Genomic DNA, 20,685 nt, shown 5'->3' on the forward strand with positions numbered 1-20,685 from the left:
CCCTGGGTGTCTTGAAAATGGTTGGGGATGGACCCAGCTAAGGTGCAAGATGTTCTCGGCTGGGAACCCCCCAAGACCCAAAACCAACTCAAGTCATTTCTCAGGTTTGCCAATTTCTATTGGCCCTTCATTAAAAAAAAAACTTTGCACAAACAGTGTTGCCTCTAAGAGACTTGTCAAAAACAAAAGGGAAGGGGCCAGAGAGGTCCAAGCCATGGGCTAAACTACACTGGAATGCAGGGTTCCAAAGGGCTTTTGACCACTTAAAAACATTGTTCACCTCAGAACCAGTATTAAAGTAAAAAGGTAAAGGTAGTCCCCTGTGCAAGAACCAGTATTGCAACACCCCAATGAGAAAAAAATAATAATTGTGGAAGTTGATGTATCTGATGTGGTGATGGGAGGGGTAATTTTACAAGAGGGTCCAAAGGAGAAATTGCACGCCTGTGCCTATGTCTCTTGTAAATTCTCTGAAACTAAAAGGCACTGGTCAGTTTGAGACAAAAAAGCTGCTGCAGTCAAACTGGAACTCGAAGCATGGCACCACTGGCTAGAGGGGGCTAGGATTCAGTTTGAAGTGTGGATAAACCATAGAAATCTAGAGTTGTTTCGCACTCCCTGCAAACTAGGCGCAAAACAGTTCCAGTGGGTGACATTTTTCTCCAAGTTCTAATTCACCCTCAAGCACCTCCCTAGAAAGGCTAACTTCCTGGAATATCTATTCCACCGCCTGCAACACAAAAGCAAAAGGGAGGAGGTAATTGACTGTTTATTTACACCAGCCTAGTTGGGAGACAGTACTTACACAGAGCAAAGCCAGAGAAAGCGATAATTCCTCCTCCAACTCATGGCCTGAAACTATCAAAGAGGTGTTAGTTAAACAGGGTGACATGGACTTTAAAGAATCACTCACTGAACGGAAAGATGGGTTCTTCTACAGAGGGGAGAAAATGTATGTGCCTGCACTGGTGAGGGGGAAGGTCATGTGGCTCTGTCATGAGTCAGCTGGCTGGACACATAGGCTTTGTCAAAATGCTGCAATTGACACAAAGACAGTTCTGGTGATCGGGCATGATGAAAGATATTTCACAGTATGTTGCTGTCTGCCAAATGTGCTTAATGGGCAAGAAGAAAAGGGGAAAGCTGCCAGGGCTGTTGAACCCTTTGGAATCCCCACCCCCACCCATAGTCTGCATCTCCATGGATTTTATAACAGACTAACTCCAAGAAAAGAGAAAACAGTGATTTTTGAAATTATAGATTTATTTTCAAAGCAGGCTTACTTTGCGCCATGCACACAAATACTGTCAGCTAAGAAACTGGCTCAACTGTTTATGCAACACATGGTTCAGCTACACTCCTCCCCTGCCAAAATAATCTCAGATTGGGGGTCCCAGTTTATGGCTAAATTCTGGAAGGAGTTTTTGAAACTATTAGGCCTGGAACAGAGAATGAGTTCAGCACACCATCCAGAAATGGATGGGCAAACAGAATGGATATATCAAGTCCTAGAATAGTTTCTTAGATGCAGGGCCAGCCCTGCCACTAGGCAAGATAAGTGACTACCTAGGGCACTGGCCTTTGGGGGTGCCAAACTGGATGCTCCCCATGTGACTCATAGACATCACACTGCCACTGGCCCACAGAGCTTCCACCTAAACTGTGTACTGCAACACTGGGCTGCACCTGCACAAAAGCGGCAGAAAGAGCCAGCAGCAGCAGCACACATCTTCGCCAGAACCTGCAGTGAACATGCGCACACAGACAGCTTCTGGGTAATGATGGAGCAGGCAGCAGGGCCTGGAACACCACAGGCACCATTGGGCATTCAGGTAGCCCTCACTGAGTGACTGGCAGCACCCCTTCTCTCCTCTGGGGCCAGCAGCAGCAGTGGAACCTGTTCACTCTGTTTGAAAGCAGCAGGACAGAGGCCTCTCCTCTCCCCCCAACTAAGAGGAGGGAGCTGCAAGGGGTAGGCAGAGGCCAGTGGCCAATACCACAGAGGAGGGAAGGAGCAAGCTGGGGGCTGTGCTTCTTGGCTGGGGAACGTGGCTGCTTTGCATCTGGGACTGACCTCATCTCACAGGAGCCCACCCTAAGGCAGCCACTGTGTGCATTTTGGGAGAGGGGCTTTTGCATCAGATATGAGTCTGGCTCATGAGGAGGAAAAGGAGAGCACCCCTGCTTAGGTTCTGTGCTGCATTAACAGTGGGTGGATGGATGGGGGGGAGGTGACTGTTCAGAGGCTTATCCCTCCCACTCTTCCAGTGCCAATGAGAGATTTTTACTTAAAAATAATCTATGTTGGATGCAGCTGGTAACCCCAGAGCCTACACCCAGTATTCCTGGTAAGAGGCATTGTTCATCCACCAGTATTGTGCATTTGTGAAAACTGAACTGTATAATGCAACAAACTCCCATACTTCATATGGGAGACTGCAATAATGTACATTCTAAAATCACCTCTATTTTAGTGTAATAAAAGAGATGCCAAAAATTCCAGATAACTCCAGATCTTTGCTTCATGGGTATTGCAGTTAATGGGTACTTTTTAAAAAGAAGTACAGGATCATCATTGTGTTTTACAAAAGCACTCTGATGAACTTAACAGATCTAGTTTTGAATTTTAGGCTTTTAAAAAAAACTCTGTGGAGACAGTGATCTAGTCTTTAAAATGAGTCTTTGCAGTATAATGTCTGACTATAGATATTGCCTTTAATATCTACTGGGAAGGAAATGTCCAGATTTTTCATTAATCAATTGTATGTTTCCTCTCCCTTGTTGACATAGGGAACAATGTTTATAGTTGTGTGTACGATAGATGTCTACAACAAGAAGTGTATATTTTAAAACAGTTTTTAATGACAACAATTTTTCTGAAAATCGTTTTTGGGATTCTGCAGCTGTAGATTCTCTCTGTGAATTCCTTTGCTTGCTCATGCATAAGTGTATTTGCAATACCAAAATATACAGGTTTAGCATTTTTTGCCAGCGAGTGATTGTTTTACATGTTTAACATTTTTGCTGAGATGTTAAATGGTGGACAAGCGCTTTGGATGTGAATGTGGGAAGTAACTTTAATAATGTGTAATTGGTTCCAGGGCCTAAGTTGCAGTAATTACCTTTTTGCAGATTTATTTAACAAAGGTTTATTACTTTGTATGCATTGATGTTTGGGTGCAAAGATGGCATGTAAAATACAACAGGAAGTCACAGTATCCCATTGACCAACCTAATGTTACAACTACTTTGAGTTGGCCAAGTGTAAACTAAAAGCCTTAACAGAAAGTGTTGTAATTTTGTATAACTTAGAATCAGTAGTTCAATAAATTCGGGTTGCCACGCAAGGGTATGCATTACAGCTTCCAGTAACTGAATGAAGCAAAGACAAGGGAAATTCGGCATCCCCACCCTTTCCACTCTCTGGCAGCTTGGAAGGGCAAAGACAAGCAGAGACAGAAGCTGGACTGGGAAAGGGGAAGAGAAGAGAGCTGTGGATGGATTTAAGCCCTGGGCAGGGCCACACATTTAACACCCCTGCTCTACAGCACAGAAGAACATGAGACAGAGTTGTACTATATCTTGCAACTTCATCTTGAGTCTCATTGGGAATATAGATAAATGAATGAAGTAAAGGTAACTAAAAGGTTGAAAAATCCACCAACAAATAGTAAATATCCTCTACAGAATGTCTGTAATACAGTCTTCTCCTGTTGGTGCCCTCTTTTAGGACTATCCATACGGCAACTGTTGGTAGGTTCAGTCATCTGAAATGGTTTGCCAGAGTGGGTGAGAAGAGTACCTTTATTTGCCGCATTCAGGAAGGTGTGTAGAATGGTTTTATTTCAGAGGTTATCATTTGGTAAAAAGGTAGCTGTTTTGACAGATCTAGTTGCACTTTAAACTCTGTATTTTCAGCTTTGTGAGCTGTTTTACCTTGATGAACTGATGTGATGTTTGGGCATCCTTGCAGTTTGCTGTTGCACTGTTAGCCTTTTTGTGGAAAAACAATATTTTTAAACAAATAAATGAGTAATAATCCCCCATTTTGGATCAGAGCTGTTTACCAGACTCATTACTTGTAATGACCCTTTCCAAATGGAGCTGCAGGGACTAAAAGCTGGGACCTTCAAAGTAGGTGCTACATTTAGGAGTTATGGCTGCTTCCAAAGCAGGGGGGAGGGAAAGGAGAGATTTTGTTCAGCATTACAGCAAAGAAAATTCATCATGTTGCAAGAAAGTCCTTTGAAGACAGATAACCATACTCAATTGTATTGCAACTTATAATGCCCTGTGAAATATCTGGAGTCTTTCTTTTGTTCTTGAGGTACCTAATAATAAACCACACACCAATAATAACATTCATCTTTAAAATAGTTCAGCCTCCTTAGAACAAAAAATCAATTTAATAACACCAAGACAATAGTGTAGTGAGGCCATTCAATTTGCTGTTCGTAATGTTCCCTGTGTGCAGCATCAGCATGTTGCTGAACTAGGCAGAATTGGTTAAAATTCTAGGGAATGCTTTTAATCTCCTCCTACAGGAAATAGACAAATTGTCAGTACAGTTTTGTCATGGTCCAGTTATCCATTTTGCCAAATACGTTTGTGGGAAAGGGGGTAGGAGACCTATACATTCTTGTGGGAAAGGGGGTAGGAGACCTATACATTGGCCTTTTACTTTTGAAAAGCATTCTAAATGTATTCTTGTATACCACTGGATTAAGTCTGTTAATGTGAATTAAAGCATTTTATAGTAAGCAAGCCTCTGTCTGTGTTTTTCATAAAACTAACCAAACTGCTGAAATTGCTGTGTGATCCCTAGGCACAAAGATGTTTACATGTGCCACATAAGATTCATGACAAAGGTATACATACAGATCAAGCAATGATGCTGGATGGGTTCACACAGCATCATCTTCCTCCTCAGTTTACAGGGACTATAAGACTAGGTATTAAAGGTAGTCTAGGGCTCATGAGTGACCCAAGGCTTAGGTGTTCCTGCCTACCCACCCCTCTCTGCAGAATATGTTACCCTTATACACCTCAACCGATTCCCCACCCACCTTGTTCCAGTCTCATGGCTGCTTTTCCCACAGCACTTCTGGATTTTGCACAAGCTGCTCCAGGGCATTGAGTTGCCTTGCCTCGGTTTCCTCCATGGCAGGCAGAGACTGGTTTTCAGAGGATCTTGCCTGCTGTAGAGGGAACTTGAAGAGAGGTGGAGCAACTCACCGCCCCGGGACAGCTTGTGTGAAATCCAGAAGCCCCACGGGAAAAGGAGCAACAAGACCGGAACAAGGCAAGTCAGGAATCAGTCCTCTTCTTCTCACTCACCTTAAGAGCCCTTTGCTGGGATCACCATGAGTTGGTTGCGACTTAAGGGCACTTACTAATGTAGTTCTTCGTTTTCTTCTTTAGAAGGCAGGATGACAATTGTAAATGTGAGCTGCATAGTTCCAGAAGGCTTTTTTTTTCTAGAAAAAAAAGTCCCAGAACTCTCAAGAGGGAAATGAAGAAGATACACATGGGTGCCTCTCATGACCTTTTAAACATTTTTTTGGAGAATTTTGTTTCCACAAAGAGGTTCTGGAACTCAGTTCCACCATGGTCTCCAGAAAAAAAACCCTGATTCCAGCCAGAAAAAAGACTGTGACATATGTACTGTGTATCCATCGGAGTAAACCCAATACTCTGGTTTCGCTTCACATATTTTATAGTTTTTAAGGATTAAATGAATAACTGCCAACAGCATCACTAGCAAGTAAAGACATTTGTCAGTTATAATTATCTAGGCTGCCTCTCTCTGCATGTGTGAAGATGTTTCAGCTGTCATACAAATATGGTATAATTATATCATTAACCAAGCAACACGTGGGGAAGACCATTCTTAAGGCTTAAGGCAAATAATATTTTCTAATTTCATTACAACTCGCAAGAATTCTGAACTTGGTTACTGTTAAATGTACAGATAGGGCCAAGAAAAAACTAGAGGCAGTTATGCATGTGCATTACCAGCAATATATGAAGGCTAACGAGATTTTTCATGATTCTGACATCTGAGCGCCAACATAATAAACAGTAATGGTGTTAAACAAATCTTGGATGACTAGCTTGTAGTTCTGTATATTGCTGTTTTATTATATTGGGTTTTTTTAAACTGTATTGTTGATTTTAAAATGTTGTTAGCCCCTCTGAGCCTGTAAGGGGAGGGTGGGGCACAAATCTAATGAAATAAGATAAGTAATTCTTTACTGATTTATTATGTAATATGGTACCCTACCTTGATGCCCCAGGCTCACCTGATCTCTAATATCTCAGAAGCTAAGCAGGTTTGAGCCTGGTTACTACTTGGAGGGGAGACCAACAAGGAAGTCCAGGTTTGCAACATAGAGGCAAGCAATGACAAACCACCACTGTTCATCTGTTGCCTTGAAAACCCTATGGGGTCACCATAAGTCAGCTACGACCTGATAGCACTTTCCACCACTATAATGTAACATAGTAGATTACTTATTTCTAAATGTAGGTATGACACTCAGGTCGTTTTCGCACTCACCTCCAGCTGGCGCGATCCCCCTCTTCACCGCGCAGGATCTGCGCGGATTTCGCACTAAATGCCGCGGAGCAGCCTTTTGCGCCGGAAACTCCCGGCGCAAAAGCCGCTCAAACGTAAATCGCCAAAAAGCAGTTTGGCGTTTGCGCGGCTTTTGCGACGGGAGTTTCCGGCGCAAAAGGCTGCTCCGCGGCATTTAGTGCGAAATCCGCGCAGATCCTGCGCGGTGAAGAGGGGGGTCGCGCCGGCTGGAGGTGAGTGCGAAAATGACCTCAGTTTCACACATCAGCATCTCTGAATGCTGTGATGAGAACCAAAGATGAACAAACAGGAACCCAAAATACATCTTAAAACTAATGCAGTGGCTGAAAAATGGTCAAGTAATCTGCATTCAGACAGGGGAGGCTGACACAGTATCAATCACCAACACATTTTTCATACATGGAAAGCATTCACAACTATCTGTAAGCTGGCCCTACACTGTTGTACTGCTAATTGAAAGACTAGCCAGAACCCATTAGACAGAAAGCAAAGCCTCATTCTGAACATTATCTGTATCTATATACTACTAGCCATGTATGGTCACACTGCAGATAGTTAAATCTGCTGATCAGGGCCATATGGAGGCTAAAGCAAGTCCTCCCTCCCCCCGCTTCCTCCCAAGGGAGAAGCCTCAGCCAATTGAGAAAATACAGCCCTTTTTCTGTAGCTCCTGTGTGATGGAGAGAGCCTGGCAATACAAACAGAAGGAAGCGAGAATGAAGCAAGTGAGGGGAAAGGAAGCAGATAACAGTGAGCTGTTTGTGGGTCTCATCCATCCCGTGGGCCACAAATTTGACACCCCTGATCTAATGCAACTAATCAAGCAGAACATGTGCAAATGCTAACAATGATACTTCTTTAAGTATCATCCCATATTCTGTGTTCTGTATCCATAAGAGGCAAGGAAGCTTTTTAATTACATCAAAATAAATTAATTCACAGCAATTGTCAGTGACTAGTATATGACCATTTATCCATTTTAATTTAACAAGACCTAGCCCATCTTTCAAAGGACCCCACAATCACCATAAAATCAAACTCTGTGCACTATTCATAAACCAATTATTCCAGCGTCTGTATAGAAAAGTGCTTTCCAGTAGACACAACACAACTCAGCATCGTGTTAAATTGTGACTGAATGGTGCCACAAAGTGGAAAAAAACTGCCTGTTTTTTTTTTCAATAGCACTATGCAAGCCATTTGAATGGCCTTGAAATTTAGAACAAAATTCTGTGGATTTTATAACAGTTATTAATATGCATGATATCAAAATGCTCTCAATTCTCACAATGTTCATCGCTTACTATAAAAGCAAGCAAAAGAACACTTCTCAAGGAAATATAGTGAATGCAGCCATGTTTTCTTCCTATACTTTCTTGTTCTTCATAAGGATATTAATGATGACAAATAAAGGTCTAGCTGCAACATCAAGTTGCTCAATTGTCAGCCCATGTTTAGTAATCAAGGCTGCTCTCCCTTTAGGCTCCTCCTACCTGTGGTTTGAAGTACCGTAAGTGGTTAGCATTACTACTAAGCTAATATAATCACAGATACCAGAAACTGAAGCCAGAATTAGAAACTGCTTTGGAGTCAATCTACAGTTAGCAATAATTGTTATTCTACCAGTTTAGAAGTAAACCTGAACTGCAACTTATGCTAACTGGAAAAGGGAAAGGAAGAGAGTATTCAAATAGATGGGAGAGAAGGAAAGTAGAATGCCCCTTTGTGGATCATTTCCAGCTGCCTATGTAAAATAGGAATTAAAAATAGAAGTATGAAGCAGTCACATGAAGGGCTATTACACATGTTCAGCTTACCACAGACTTTCAAAGCAGTTGATTCAAGCATTTCAGGTTTTCACGGCTGGTAACATCATTAGGGTTAGTAGAATCCTTCGGGATCAAGTGCCGTGTTCTCCAGTAGAACACGGCACTTGATCCCGAAAGATTCCACAAACCCTAGTTGATTCAAGATCCTTTATTTGCATTTTGTGCTTTTGTTTTGCACCATTATTTCTTCCACTTCTGTAACTAGGGTTGCCAAGTCCCCCGAGGTCTCCAGTTACAGATAGGGCTGCCAAGCTTCCAGGCCAGGCAGGAGTTCTCCCACTTGGGAGGTCCCCAAAACACCAGCCACATTGGGCTGGTGGGGGAATCCCCTCCCAACGTCACCGACATGATGACATCATCGTAATTCATGCACCGGCCATTCTAGGAGCTTCCAGAAAAACTCTGGTTTTCCCAGACACTCTAGCAATTTGGGAAGGAAACTCTATGGTACCTCCCAAATTGCTAGATCATCCAAGAAAACCATAGAGTTTTCCCAGAAGCTCCTAAAAGGGCTAGAACGCGATGTCACTGGCACAATGATGTCACTTGCAACTGATGTCATTGTGCCGGTGACATTGGGAAGGGATCCCCCTGCCAGTCCAATACAGACCAGTGGGTTGGGGACCTCCCGAGTGGGAGAACCCCCTCCTGGCCTGGGAGCCTGGCAGCCCTATCAGTAACCCAAAACCAGCTTTTTTTTTAACCTGCTGCAGGGCGTCACTTGTAAAATGTGAAGGGGGTGTGCCCTTTTTATTCTTCAAGCAATGGGTCTATCATAGCTGTGCAGTAATGGCAACTGAATTTTCACTATTCAGCATAGGCACATGCACCCTTGCATTCTCACTCCATTGGCATGCAACCTCCATTTTGGGAGGTTTCCCCCATCGTTTTATTTTTTTTTTTATTTAGCCGCATGAAAGTATGCTGATCAGGAGTTTAAATCTCCAGTCTTTCCCTTTTGCCATGAGAGTTTAGTGACAGGATGTCAGTGAATCAGCTGCCTCTTGGATGTTTGCTTTTGGCAACTTCTTGGGGCATGGGTAAGACTCATTGTGATGCAAAGGGCAGCAGCTGCTCCTCATTTACAATTATCCAAGTGCCCATATGCCAATCTATCATCATATTCTGCATTTAGGATCTGCACATTAACACGAATCCATCAAACCAGCAAACTCTTGTCTGGATGCAGATGCCCACTGAAAGTGAGCATTGGTACATGTGCATGCTGTGGGGGGGGGGGGGTCTCTATGAGGTGTGTTTCTTACAGATCATACTGGAACTGCAGGAGGCCTGGAATGGCTGAAGCATGGCCTTGATGTGATTCTCTGGTCCAGGACTGGCAACTCAGGTAGTGTGAAATCATGTCCAAAAAACAAGCAACCCAGAACAAAATGTATATGTGTTTATCCAGTTCACAAGTCCATGCATCAAATAAACTCAGCACAAGGAAATAGCCTTGCAGATCTGTGCCCCAAGAACTTGCCGATTCACCAACTTCCTACCACTAAACTCTCATGGCATAGAGGCTGCATGCCAATGAAGGGGGGGAAAGAGGAGTTGAGCGACTGAATGGGCAGAACGACTATGGTGTGGGTGGGCAGGAAGGAGTTGAGTGGCAGCATAAGGTGTGGAGGGGGAATCCAAAGAAATCATTCTGCATTTTAACCCTCCAGGACATTCAGTTGCTGACCTATATGTGGTGGTTCTCTTACAAAGAAAATTGCAAAGGAAGAGATCTTGCTGAATTGCAACTGACAGCGAAGCTCAAAGCAATGCATCCTCCTGGAGTCCTGGACTGAACTGAGACCTAGATTTCCTGTCTCATTACCAATGCCTACTACCTTTCTGCATATCACACCTAATCCAATCTTACCTTCTATTGTCATTTTCCTGAAAATATCATTTGGTATCTGAAGTCACTCCACTTTCCAATACACAGGACAAATGGACTCACATTCTAGTCGTATCTGAAGAAGTAAGAAGTGACTCCCCAAAGCTTATACCCTACCACAAATTCTGTTAATCTTTAAGGTGCTACTGAACTCTTACACTTTTCTACAGCTGCCCTGAGCTCTGCCTGGTGGGGAATCCAGGATAAAAATTGAATAAAGAATACAACTGTGCAACTCTTTGCCCTAAAATTCAAAGATATCTTGCTTCTTAAAGCAAGAAGTAAACCATCATGCTATTATGACACCATATCAATCAGGATAGAAAGTTCTGAACAATCCCAGAACATTCGTTTAACCATTTCAAGGACATAATCAAGCTTTGTTCTAGAGTATATCTCTATCAGCTTAGGGCGTTTTCCCACAGAGCTTACCTCGGAGCGACGTCCCTCTTCACCACGCAGCGTCTGCACGGATTTCCCACCAACTGCTCTGCATAACCAGGAAGAGCTGCAGCTTTTGCATCGCTAACGTAAACTGGTTTTTAGTGGTTTACATCTGTGACGCAAAAGGTCTGGCACTTCCTGGTTATGCGGAGTAGTTGGTGGGAAATCCACGCAGACACTGCGCGGTGAAGAAGGACGTTGCTCCGAGGTAAGCTCTGTGGGAAAATGTCTTTAGTTTCTGCCATTAGAGAAATATCAGTTTAAATAGTTATATATATAAAGTTATATTTTATTATAGATATTATCATCTACTTACCTTCCTATCTGGCCAGTTATATTTGGCAAATGTTGCATCATAAGTGTCCACAGCACCATCAGTAATCAACATTATGGCTTGACTGCAAATACTCCCTTGTCCTGTGTGATTGAACTGGAAAGTAGGAGGCAAAAGTTATTTTAAGTTCTGAGATACATACCAAAATACTCTAGGAAAGAGTATCTAGGAAAGAGTTGTTTTAATACAGCCTTCCCCCTTTTGCTCTTTTATCAGGCATAGGATGCACATCAGGTATTCTGTACTTTAATCAAAGTCATGACAAGTTCAAGTGGAAAGCACCCAGGATTCTAAGTATTGCTTTCTTAACTATTCTCATTGAAAATCTGAACAAACAATGAAAAGTACTTATGGAATGTAGCATTATTACAGGGCAAGAAATATGTACCTTTTTAAAACAGAAGGAGTTACTGCAAAGTATCCACAGAATAAAAACTACTATTGCTTCTTGTGATTGTCATGTTTGCATATACATACAAAATAACATATGATATACCATATTTACTCCATTAGGTTTTTCAAAAAATGTAAAGGTGTGCTATTATTTGATCATATATTTAAGTCTCTACCTTATCTTTATATAATACCATCAGTAAAACTGATATAAGAGAAGGGGAATGCCTCATCACAACCTCCAAGGAAATAAGATTTTTTATTCTGAATTTCTCCTAGTGGAATAAAATGCTTCATTTTATGATGTTTCAAATTTTTTGCCACATGCAAGCAATTCGTTCTAAGATTTATAGTACTATCAAAGTACTTTTATCCTATTAGAGAAGCCTAATATAAGACCTTGTATCAATGTTATATTAACACTTCCATGATTTAACATAATGTTTAATACTCACTGATTTAAATATTGGAAATACGCTACTGCTTGTGCTGACTTTTATCATTTATGGGGGTTTCCCATTTGTCCAACAATCTTGCCTTCACGTTATCTCGTTCACTTCCACTATCTGCAGTATGATAGTAGATTTGAATCCTTCGTTTATTTTATTGAACTTTGTTAAAGGCAATAATCAAACTCCTACAAGGCTACTAATATTAAGCCTTTTGACTAATATTAAACATTTGAATGAATGCTACTTTTCTTCTAATTAAATGGAATTAAAATCATTGCTGAAATGTAAGTCTGTCCATTTATAACAAGCTGAAGACTTCAAGTAGTAATTTCTTGATTGCTGGGATTTTAGGCTGGCTTCTAGGGTCTAATAACAGTTTAGATTAGACCCTAGAAACCAGCCCAAAATCTACTTGAAGTCTTCAGATTGTTATAAATGGACAAACTTACATTTCAGTAATGATTTTCATTCCCTATTTAATCAGAAGACAAGTAGCATTTATTCATTGAGTACTGAGATAATCAAAAGATTTCATTAGAATAAGATTTTTGTTTGTTTGTTCTATTTTATGTTCTCACTTTTTTTTCATTATAAAAAATGAGAAAGGGAAATTGACAATCTGAATTATAACAGGACAATCACAGGAAGCAGACAAACTAGAATATTCACCGGGGCTTTGCCTAGATGAAGTCTGCCCATGTCACTAATAAAAGCACAGAACATGCCTTAGTAAATGTAGGCTTGCTCACTTGAAGGTGATTGTTGTTCTTATTTAATTAAAACCAAGGAAGATAAAAGAAACAGTGTTAAAATATCATGGAGATGGACCATCTTGATCTATTTATATTAAAACATTGCTTTATGCTATCTGAAGTTCTCATATTCTGCAGTATAATCTACAGTATTCTTTTTTTAATAAATGCTTTGATGAGTAATATCTCCTATGTGTCTAGAACTTAAAAAAAACTATTGAGTAGCAGGAGTGATGAAAGTCTTTTTAATAATAATAATAATAATGACAAAGACCTTATGATGAACTACAATTAGCTCAGTGATTCATCAGTTAGCATTGAACATTTTGATGCATCCTGACATTTGGAGTACTTAGTTGTGATTAACAGTCTTTGAAATGTCACAGAATTTTATTTAATTGGTTAAGTCTTTTTTTTTATGAAGATAATCACAGCAGAGATCACATTTATCACCGAAAGAGATAATTCCAGTTTTAGCATGATACGGTAGACATTGACTGCTGAACCAAGCACTTCTGAATTCTTACAGCAATTGCATAAATCGAGGCTGGGAAGAATTGGGACAAAATTAGCACTAACAAACACTAACTTTTGAACAAGCTAAGCAAAAAGAAAAACTGAAATACAGGTAACTGTATGAGACAATTCATTGAGTTTAATTACTATAACCTATGAAAGTGATACTCAGTAGACTACTAATATTTAAATAGCACATATGTACAGGAAAGAGACTGTACTACCCTGTAATTCAAAATGAAAGGTTTCTAACACCTATTTGCCACATATTGTAGATAAAGTGAAAAATAGTTAAATCCTTGTTAAAGTATACTATGTACAATATATTATAGAACAAATCTGTGACTGCAGAAAGTTTAAAAGCAAAGGGTTGGATTCTCTGAACACTGAACAGACTAAATTCACTCTATGGTTCATTCATCCCTCTTCACTTCTCCTGCAGCATCCTATGCCCCCTAAAAAGCTACCCTTGGCAAAAGAGTGGGATATTGCACAGAATACAGTTTGAGGGCAACTAGAAGAAGAAGAAGAAGATATTAGATTTATATCCCGCCCTCCACACCGAAGAATCTCACAGTGGCTCACAATCTCCTTTACCTTCCTCCTCCACAACAGACACCCTGTGAGGTGGGTGGGACTAGAGAGGGTTCTCACAGCAGCTGCCCTTTCAAGGACAACCTCTGCCAGAGCTATGGCTGACTCAAGGCCAGGCTAGCAGGTGCAAGTGGAGGAGTGGGGAATCAAACCCGGTTCTCCCAGATAAGAGTCCACACACTTAACCACTACACCAAACTAGAAGAAATCATACCATATCTCTTGTGTGGTTTGGTTCAGCAATGGAGGAAAAGTTCACACAGCAGTGAGAGGGGGGAATTTCTGATGATGTCATCCCCACTCTACTCTATTGAGAAGATTTTGCCAATTGTGTAATGTTTGGAAGTGATAGAAAGAGCCAAAGCTCTGGATAAAAACAAAAATCTTGGTAGTATATATGATTTCAGTAAACTTAGTCTATCATTCCAAGAGAGCACCTTGGAAGTCCATTTTTAATGAGTTTTTTATCTCATCTTGTAGCCTTAAAAATTACATTGATATAAATCTTTAATGTTATTAGGTATATAAATTCCTAAATATCTCAACAACAACAACAACAACAAACAACAAAATTTTATTTGTATCCCGCCCTCCCCGCCGGAGCAGGCTCAGGGCGGCTAACAGCAATTCAAACATTAATTATATAGAAATAAATAAAATTACATTTAAACAGTTAAGTTAAAAATTCAGATTAAGTTTTAAAAGTTAGTTAATAAAAGTGCTAGTGCTATGTTTGCTTTTATGATGGCAGTTTTTCTTAACAGTTTCCTTCTTCTTCAGCGAAAGCCAATCGGAAGAGGATTTTGTGACCCTTTATATCCAAATTCTGTCTGTATTTTTGCTAATTCTGCCTGTCTTATATTAATCGGATGTATAATAGTTTTTCCTTCATTGAATTTTAACCCTGACAATTGACTGAATATTTTAATGCCTTTTTGGAGTTCCTTTAAAGACTCAAAAGGTTCTGTAAGATATAAAATCATGTCATCTGCATATAGAGCAATCTTTTGTATTTCAGAATTTGTTTGTATTCCTTTGATTTTGTAATTAGTCCTTATAAACTCTGCTACAGGCTCTATTGCTAAAATAAATAAAAGTGGAGATAACAGGCATCCCTGCCTTGTGCCACGGTGTAATGGTATTTAATTAGATACTGAACCATTGATTTTTAATTTCGTAGCTGGGTTTAAATACAACGCTTTAATAGCTGTCCTAAAGTATTTTCTGAAACCCATTAAGTCTAGAAGCTTATGCAAATATTCAATACTGACACTGTCAAATGCTTTTTCTATATCAAAGGATACAATCAACATTTGCTTATATTTCTCTCCATAGTTTTTAAGACTTAATGTTTTTCGTATATTGTTTATTATGTTGCGTCTTGGAATAAAACCTGATTGGTCTTCATTTACATAATATGGCAAAATCTGCTTTAACCTAGTCGCTAATATAGTTGCAAAAAATTTAAATCTGCATTTTATTGTGTAATTGGGCGATATGCTGCAACCGTTGTATCCTTGTTTGGTTTGGGTATCAAAATTGTAATAGACTGCGTCTATGAGAAAAATAGTTTACCAGTTTTTAAAATATCATTGCATAACTCTACGAATGGCTTAGATAGTTCATTTTTGAAAGACTTGAAGAATTCTGCAGGGAAGCCGTCATTGCCTACTTTTTTATTATTCTTCAATTGATTTATAGCTTCAATTACTTCCTGCTAGTTTAGAACTTGTTCATGACTAGCCGATAACCTATTAAATAAATTATTTCTTTAAAAAAAATTCTAGATCTACTTGTGTTGTGTTTTTTGAGTCATAGCACCTTATAGTATTTTTCAAAACATTGGATAATGTTATCTATATCATTGTACAATTTGCCTATGGAGTCTCTGACTGCAAAGATATGTCTTGAATTTTATTTTTCTTTGACTCTGTGTAAGAGAATTCTAAGGGATTTTGGGCATTTTATCCAGTTTTTCTATCTAATATATAATATCCTTTTGAATTTTTTCCATCAGTGCTGTTTCAAATATTTTTCTTTCAGCATTCAATTTTTTTTAATATTCTAGGATTATTAGTTTGTGTATTAATTCCAATTGTTTTAATTTTTTGATATAGATCTAATAACCTTTTCCCTTTCTTTTTTTGGCGCTGCCGTTATTGCAATGATCTGTCCACACATAACAGCCTTCATTGCATCCCAAGTTACTTGATGGGATATATCTTCTATTTTATTTTCCTTGAGATAATTAAGAATGTTTTCTGCAATGTGCTCTCTGTGTTGTTGCTTTAATAAAAGTGATGTTATTGTTATCTTTTTTTCCTATGTTTGCCAATTGTAATTTACATGAGACAGGACAATGATCTGACCATTGCTTGATTTCAGTGTCTGAATTTTTAATTAAAGTAGCCAGTCCATGTCTTGTTAATAAATAGTCAATACGAGTATATGAATTATATCTGGATGAATAACACGTATAATTACGTTCACCTCCAGATATCGCATAGTCCAGAATTCCTAATTAAATGTTGTAGAGGGGAAGAGAAGTCTACCTGAGTAGATTTTTCCCATTCTTTAGACCTGTCCCAATATGAATTTAAAAGAAAATTAAAATCACCTCCAAGCACTACCTCTCCCATTTGAAAGGTTTTTTGAAGTTTGAAGGACTTCCTTCAAAAAACTCAACTGATTATTGTTAGGTGCATAAACCGATCCCACTGTGATTTCAATGCCTTCCAGTTTTCCTTTAACAAAAACATATCTACCCTGTGTGTCTGTTAGGGTATCAATGGGTTCAAATCTGATAGTTTTTGCTATCAGAACTGTCGTACCCCTTGCCTTGGAGGATCCTGGTGATATAAATTGCTTATTGTACCAGTTCATATTTAAAACCAACTTTTCATTTTTCTTTAAATGTGTCTCTTGTAACAGAACAATTTCAGGTTTATTTTGTATAATCTGCTGGGTTATTCTCATTTTTTTGATTTTATTATTTAGACCTCTTACATTCCACGGCCAAATTGTGACCATATTTATTAGCTCTTTTATTACTCTTCGCTCTCCTATATAACTATAACACTAAATCCAAACACACTACACTAGTTCTAACCTACACTTATCTACTTATTTAAGAATATATATATATATATATATACACACACACATGCAACTTTACAGCCTAACCCTGAAAATATGCGTATTCTAATTTTGATCTGTTTCTATCTATTACAGATCATGCAGTTTAAATTCTTACTTAAACTATTCCCTTGTTTTAGGAGCTTTAACCATTTACAAATTTCCCCTACCCCCTCCCTCCACTAGTATTTAGTTGCAACCTTATCCTCAATACTATATTGCATACAAACATTGTTTAAGTATAACATTACTGCATATCATGAAACAGTTCTTGTTCACCAGTCAGCGTTTCAGTGATAGAGATCTTCCGGTGGCCTCAGGAATTGATATTTTACTTGTTTTCAATGGGGATGCGGTAAAGGAAAGCTTCCTTTTATTTGTTTTCATTGTGATATCTGCAGAGTTGTCTAATTTAAGTTCTTTCAGCAGAAATTGTCCTGTATCTGAATCAAAGGCTTGCAAAGTCGTCCCTTTGTGACGCACAATCAATTTTCCCGCTATGGACCAGCGGTATCTCATATTTGCATCCTGTAGCTTAACAGTCACAAATTTTAAAGTTTTACTAATTTGCAGAGCTTCTGATGGAATGTCAGGGAGCACTAATTTTTTTTCCTTTTTTGTAGGTCAGATTACCATTCTCCTTGGCTTTCTTGAGCACCATATTGCTCAGCTGCCCTGAGCCACTAGCCGCCCTGAGCCACTCGTGGGAAGGGCGGGATATAAATCCCAAATAAATAAATATTGCGTTCTCTTAGATCTAAGAAAACAACCAAAATGTTACGAGGATAAATCTTTCCAGCTCTTTGCATAGACCCTATTCTGTATGCCTTTGTAATGTTTAAAAAGAATTCTTCATGCAGCTGCATTTCTGTTGTGAGCCACTGACACATAAATGTACTGTGGTCCTCATTTCCTTCAGTATTTCCTGCCATCCCACAAAATTTTAGATGGTTTTGTTTTAGGGTTGTCTCAATAATCATTAATCTGTCTTTTATCTGTTTAACATCTTCTTTAGTATGCAATTGCTCTTCTTTCAGTTTTTTTCCCAGCTTCAGTGCTGAGTCTGCAGCCTGAGTTGTTTTACTTAGGGCATCTGCCATGTCTTTTAATTGTATGGAGACTGGCTGCAGTACTTGCGCCACTTTTTCAGACATGATTTCCTGCAGCTCAAGTTTTAATTTCTCAAAAGAGGAGGTTAAGGAGCTCTGCAGAGAGTCTTGAAGGGATAGGAGAGATGAAGCCTCTATTTCAGTCTCATTATCAGTGTCTATTTGCCCTGTTTCAGTCGCACCTGCCATTTTGTTTTTCGGGGGATTTTTGCCGCGGTTTTTTAATCTTTGTGGTTTTGGGCTGAGGGAAATGCTTACTGGGGTTGTTTTTTCCGTCTCCAACCTGTGCTTTCTCTCTCCCGATTTCTTCATGTGCAGCAGTGCATTTTGAGAGGATATGAAACTGCCAGGTTATGTAATGGGAGGAGATTAGTTGGGAGAACTATCGGGTTGCGTCTACCATTGCTCACGGTCGCTTCGCCCCCCCCCCCCCGCAGGCAGCCACCCAGTTGGAATTCCAGATACCTGCCACTCCGTGGTCTTATCACCTCCACCCCCTCAGCCAGCTGGCTGGAGGGCAACAGGGATGCATCAACCAGCAGGAGTGTCAGTAGACACTGGATCCATGGACCCATGTTGTGCCAATGCTACTTACAGCTGTAACAAATAAAAGCTATGTTAATTTTATTCCAAATTTTGTGTCCATGTTTTATTGGAACAAGGAGGGGAGGTAGGGTCCCTAGCTTCACTGCCTTCTCACCACTGGAAAAACCTTGGGGCTGCAAAAGGCCAAAGACAGTTACAGAAGAAAAGTGAAGTGATCCATCTATTCATGTTTAAGAGAATCCAGCATGCTGTTTACCAGTTTATTGCAGCATGATACAAATGGAAGCAAAACACAAAAACTCATCAGACAAAAAGCATTAACTTACATCACTGAGCATGTTGAAAGCTTCAACTAAAGCTATATCCAGCATTCCAATTCCTTTTGCAAAAAGTTTGTCAAGGTGCTCCCTAAAGTGCTGGAGAGAGGGGAAAAAGTGGGAGGGAAATTTTTTAACAAGGAAATCCTTTCCCCACAGTCACAAAATCTCAAACGAATGAAAAATCCACATTTAAAAACAACATTTAATATTATACAAAATGTCATAAAGTTTGATATTTTAATTTTAAAAGTTGTAATGAAAGTTGTTTCCATTCTGGATTAAATACAACCCTACCTAACCAGTGATATATATATAACAATTATCAACTAGTTACTTCTAGGAGAAAATATAATTGAAAACTTTGATTTAAAAAATTGAAACAAGAGATTAACAAAAAACAACAATAAAGGTGATGACCACCCTCCCCCCCACTTAATTAACTGAATAATGTACTTGAAATATTTGGTTTCTTGTGTGGGACTTGTTAGTGTAGGTAATGTGTTGAATTCCTGACATTCCTTAAATGTGCTGATTCTCCAGAAAAAATATTTGCATTCAGTTTTGTTTTTGTTTTTGTTTTTTAAAGCAGGAACGCACAGGAAAGCAATTCCGGCTGGCTTGGTGTCAGGGGTGTGTGGCCTAATATGCAAATGAATTCCTGCTAGGCTTTTTCTGCATGAAACAATGGTGGCATAAGGGGTGTGGCCTAACATCAAATGAGTTCCTGCTGGACTTTTTCTATTAAAAAGCCCTGTTTGCATTATTCCACACATATTCCACAAATATTCCTTCCTCCGATTTAACTCTATCTGGATTCTCAATATTCCTCTAAAGCTTACAGAGGCATCTCACTACTTTGTCAATGTATCTCATACTACTGTTTTGAAAGTCAATGTGGCACACTGGGAGCTTTCTTTAAGCCAGGTACAGAACCTGAACCTGCTGCTCCTTTAGCATAGAAATGAAAGGTGCAAAGGAAGGATAATGAAGATTCAGCACTGTCTTAAATATTTTACATGCATTATGCACATTTGCAATTCTGTGTCACCTATTTTGACATGCAATAACATGCTTAGTTTTAGCTTATAATTAGCATTATGTGTAATACTTTTCTGTGTATGAAGATACCTTGTATACATATAATAGTAATGTTATGCAAAATAATGAAAATCAAGGCAATTATATCTTGATGTCTGGTTAGAAAAATGGCAGGTCCATAATAGCAAGGTAGCAATTAATATGTTGGACCAGGGTATTAAGAAATATAAAATAAGAAATATGGTTGTGGCAGCAGGCAGCAAATACCATCTGGCCCCTCTTGTTCTTCCTGTACCAATCTGTTCTACCTGTGATGAATTTTTGTTTAAGCTATAAGGGCTCAATCCTCAAGGACTGGAAGTTTAACTTTCCTTAAAAAATGTATAAACTGGCAGTCTCTCGGAAAATCTTATAATCTGACTCTGAATCATAATAATAATTCAATATATAGTTTGAAGACTGTCACAGAATTACCAATATGACAACTCTAAATGGATTTTATTGTTTTTAAGTATCGTTGTAACCCACCCTGAGCCTAATCACAGGAAGGGCAGGCTAGAAATTACATAACTAAATAAATAAATGAACAGTTTTAGACTGGGGTAACCCTGCATCAGACTTCACTGGCAATCTCTTTCCTTGAGATAAATTCATTCTAGTTTATGAGCTTACAAATTTTCAAATTTCACAGAACGCTTCATCGACTGGAATGTGTAGGAAGCTAAGCATCTTTG

General features: G+C 39.3%; 1 protein-coding gene across 1 annotated transcript in view; it reads right to left on the bottom strand.

Moving 5' to 3' along the window:
- The window catches only part of CACNA2D3 (calcium voltage-gated channel auxiliary subunit alpha2delta 3), a 1,102,401-nt gene that overhangs the window by 499,917 nt on the left and 581,799 nt on the right, over window positions 1-20,685 (bottom strand). Inside the window, exons 10-11 of the mRNA XM_060238809.1 lie at window positions 18,920-19,009; window positions 11,079-11,192 (exon numbers count right to left, since the gene is read on the bottom strand). Of these exons, the coding sequence (XP_060094792.1) occupies window positions 11,079-11,192; window positions 18,920-19,009 (204 nt within the window). The remainder of the gene's footprint in view (window positions 1-11,078; window positions 11,193-18,919; window positions 19,010-20,685) is intronic.

This window comes from Heteronotia binoei, chromosome 5 (genome assembly GCF_032191835.1).
Source record: "Heteronotia binoei isolate CCM8104 ecotype False Entrance Well chromosome 5, APGP_CSIRO_Hbin_v1, whole genome shotgun sequence".
Classification (NCBI taxonomy): domain Eukaryota; kingdom Metazoa; phylum Chordata; class Lepidosauria; order Squamata; family Gekkonidae; genus Heteronotia; species Heteronotia binoei.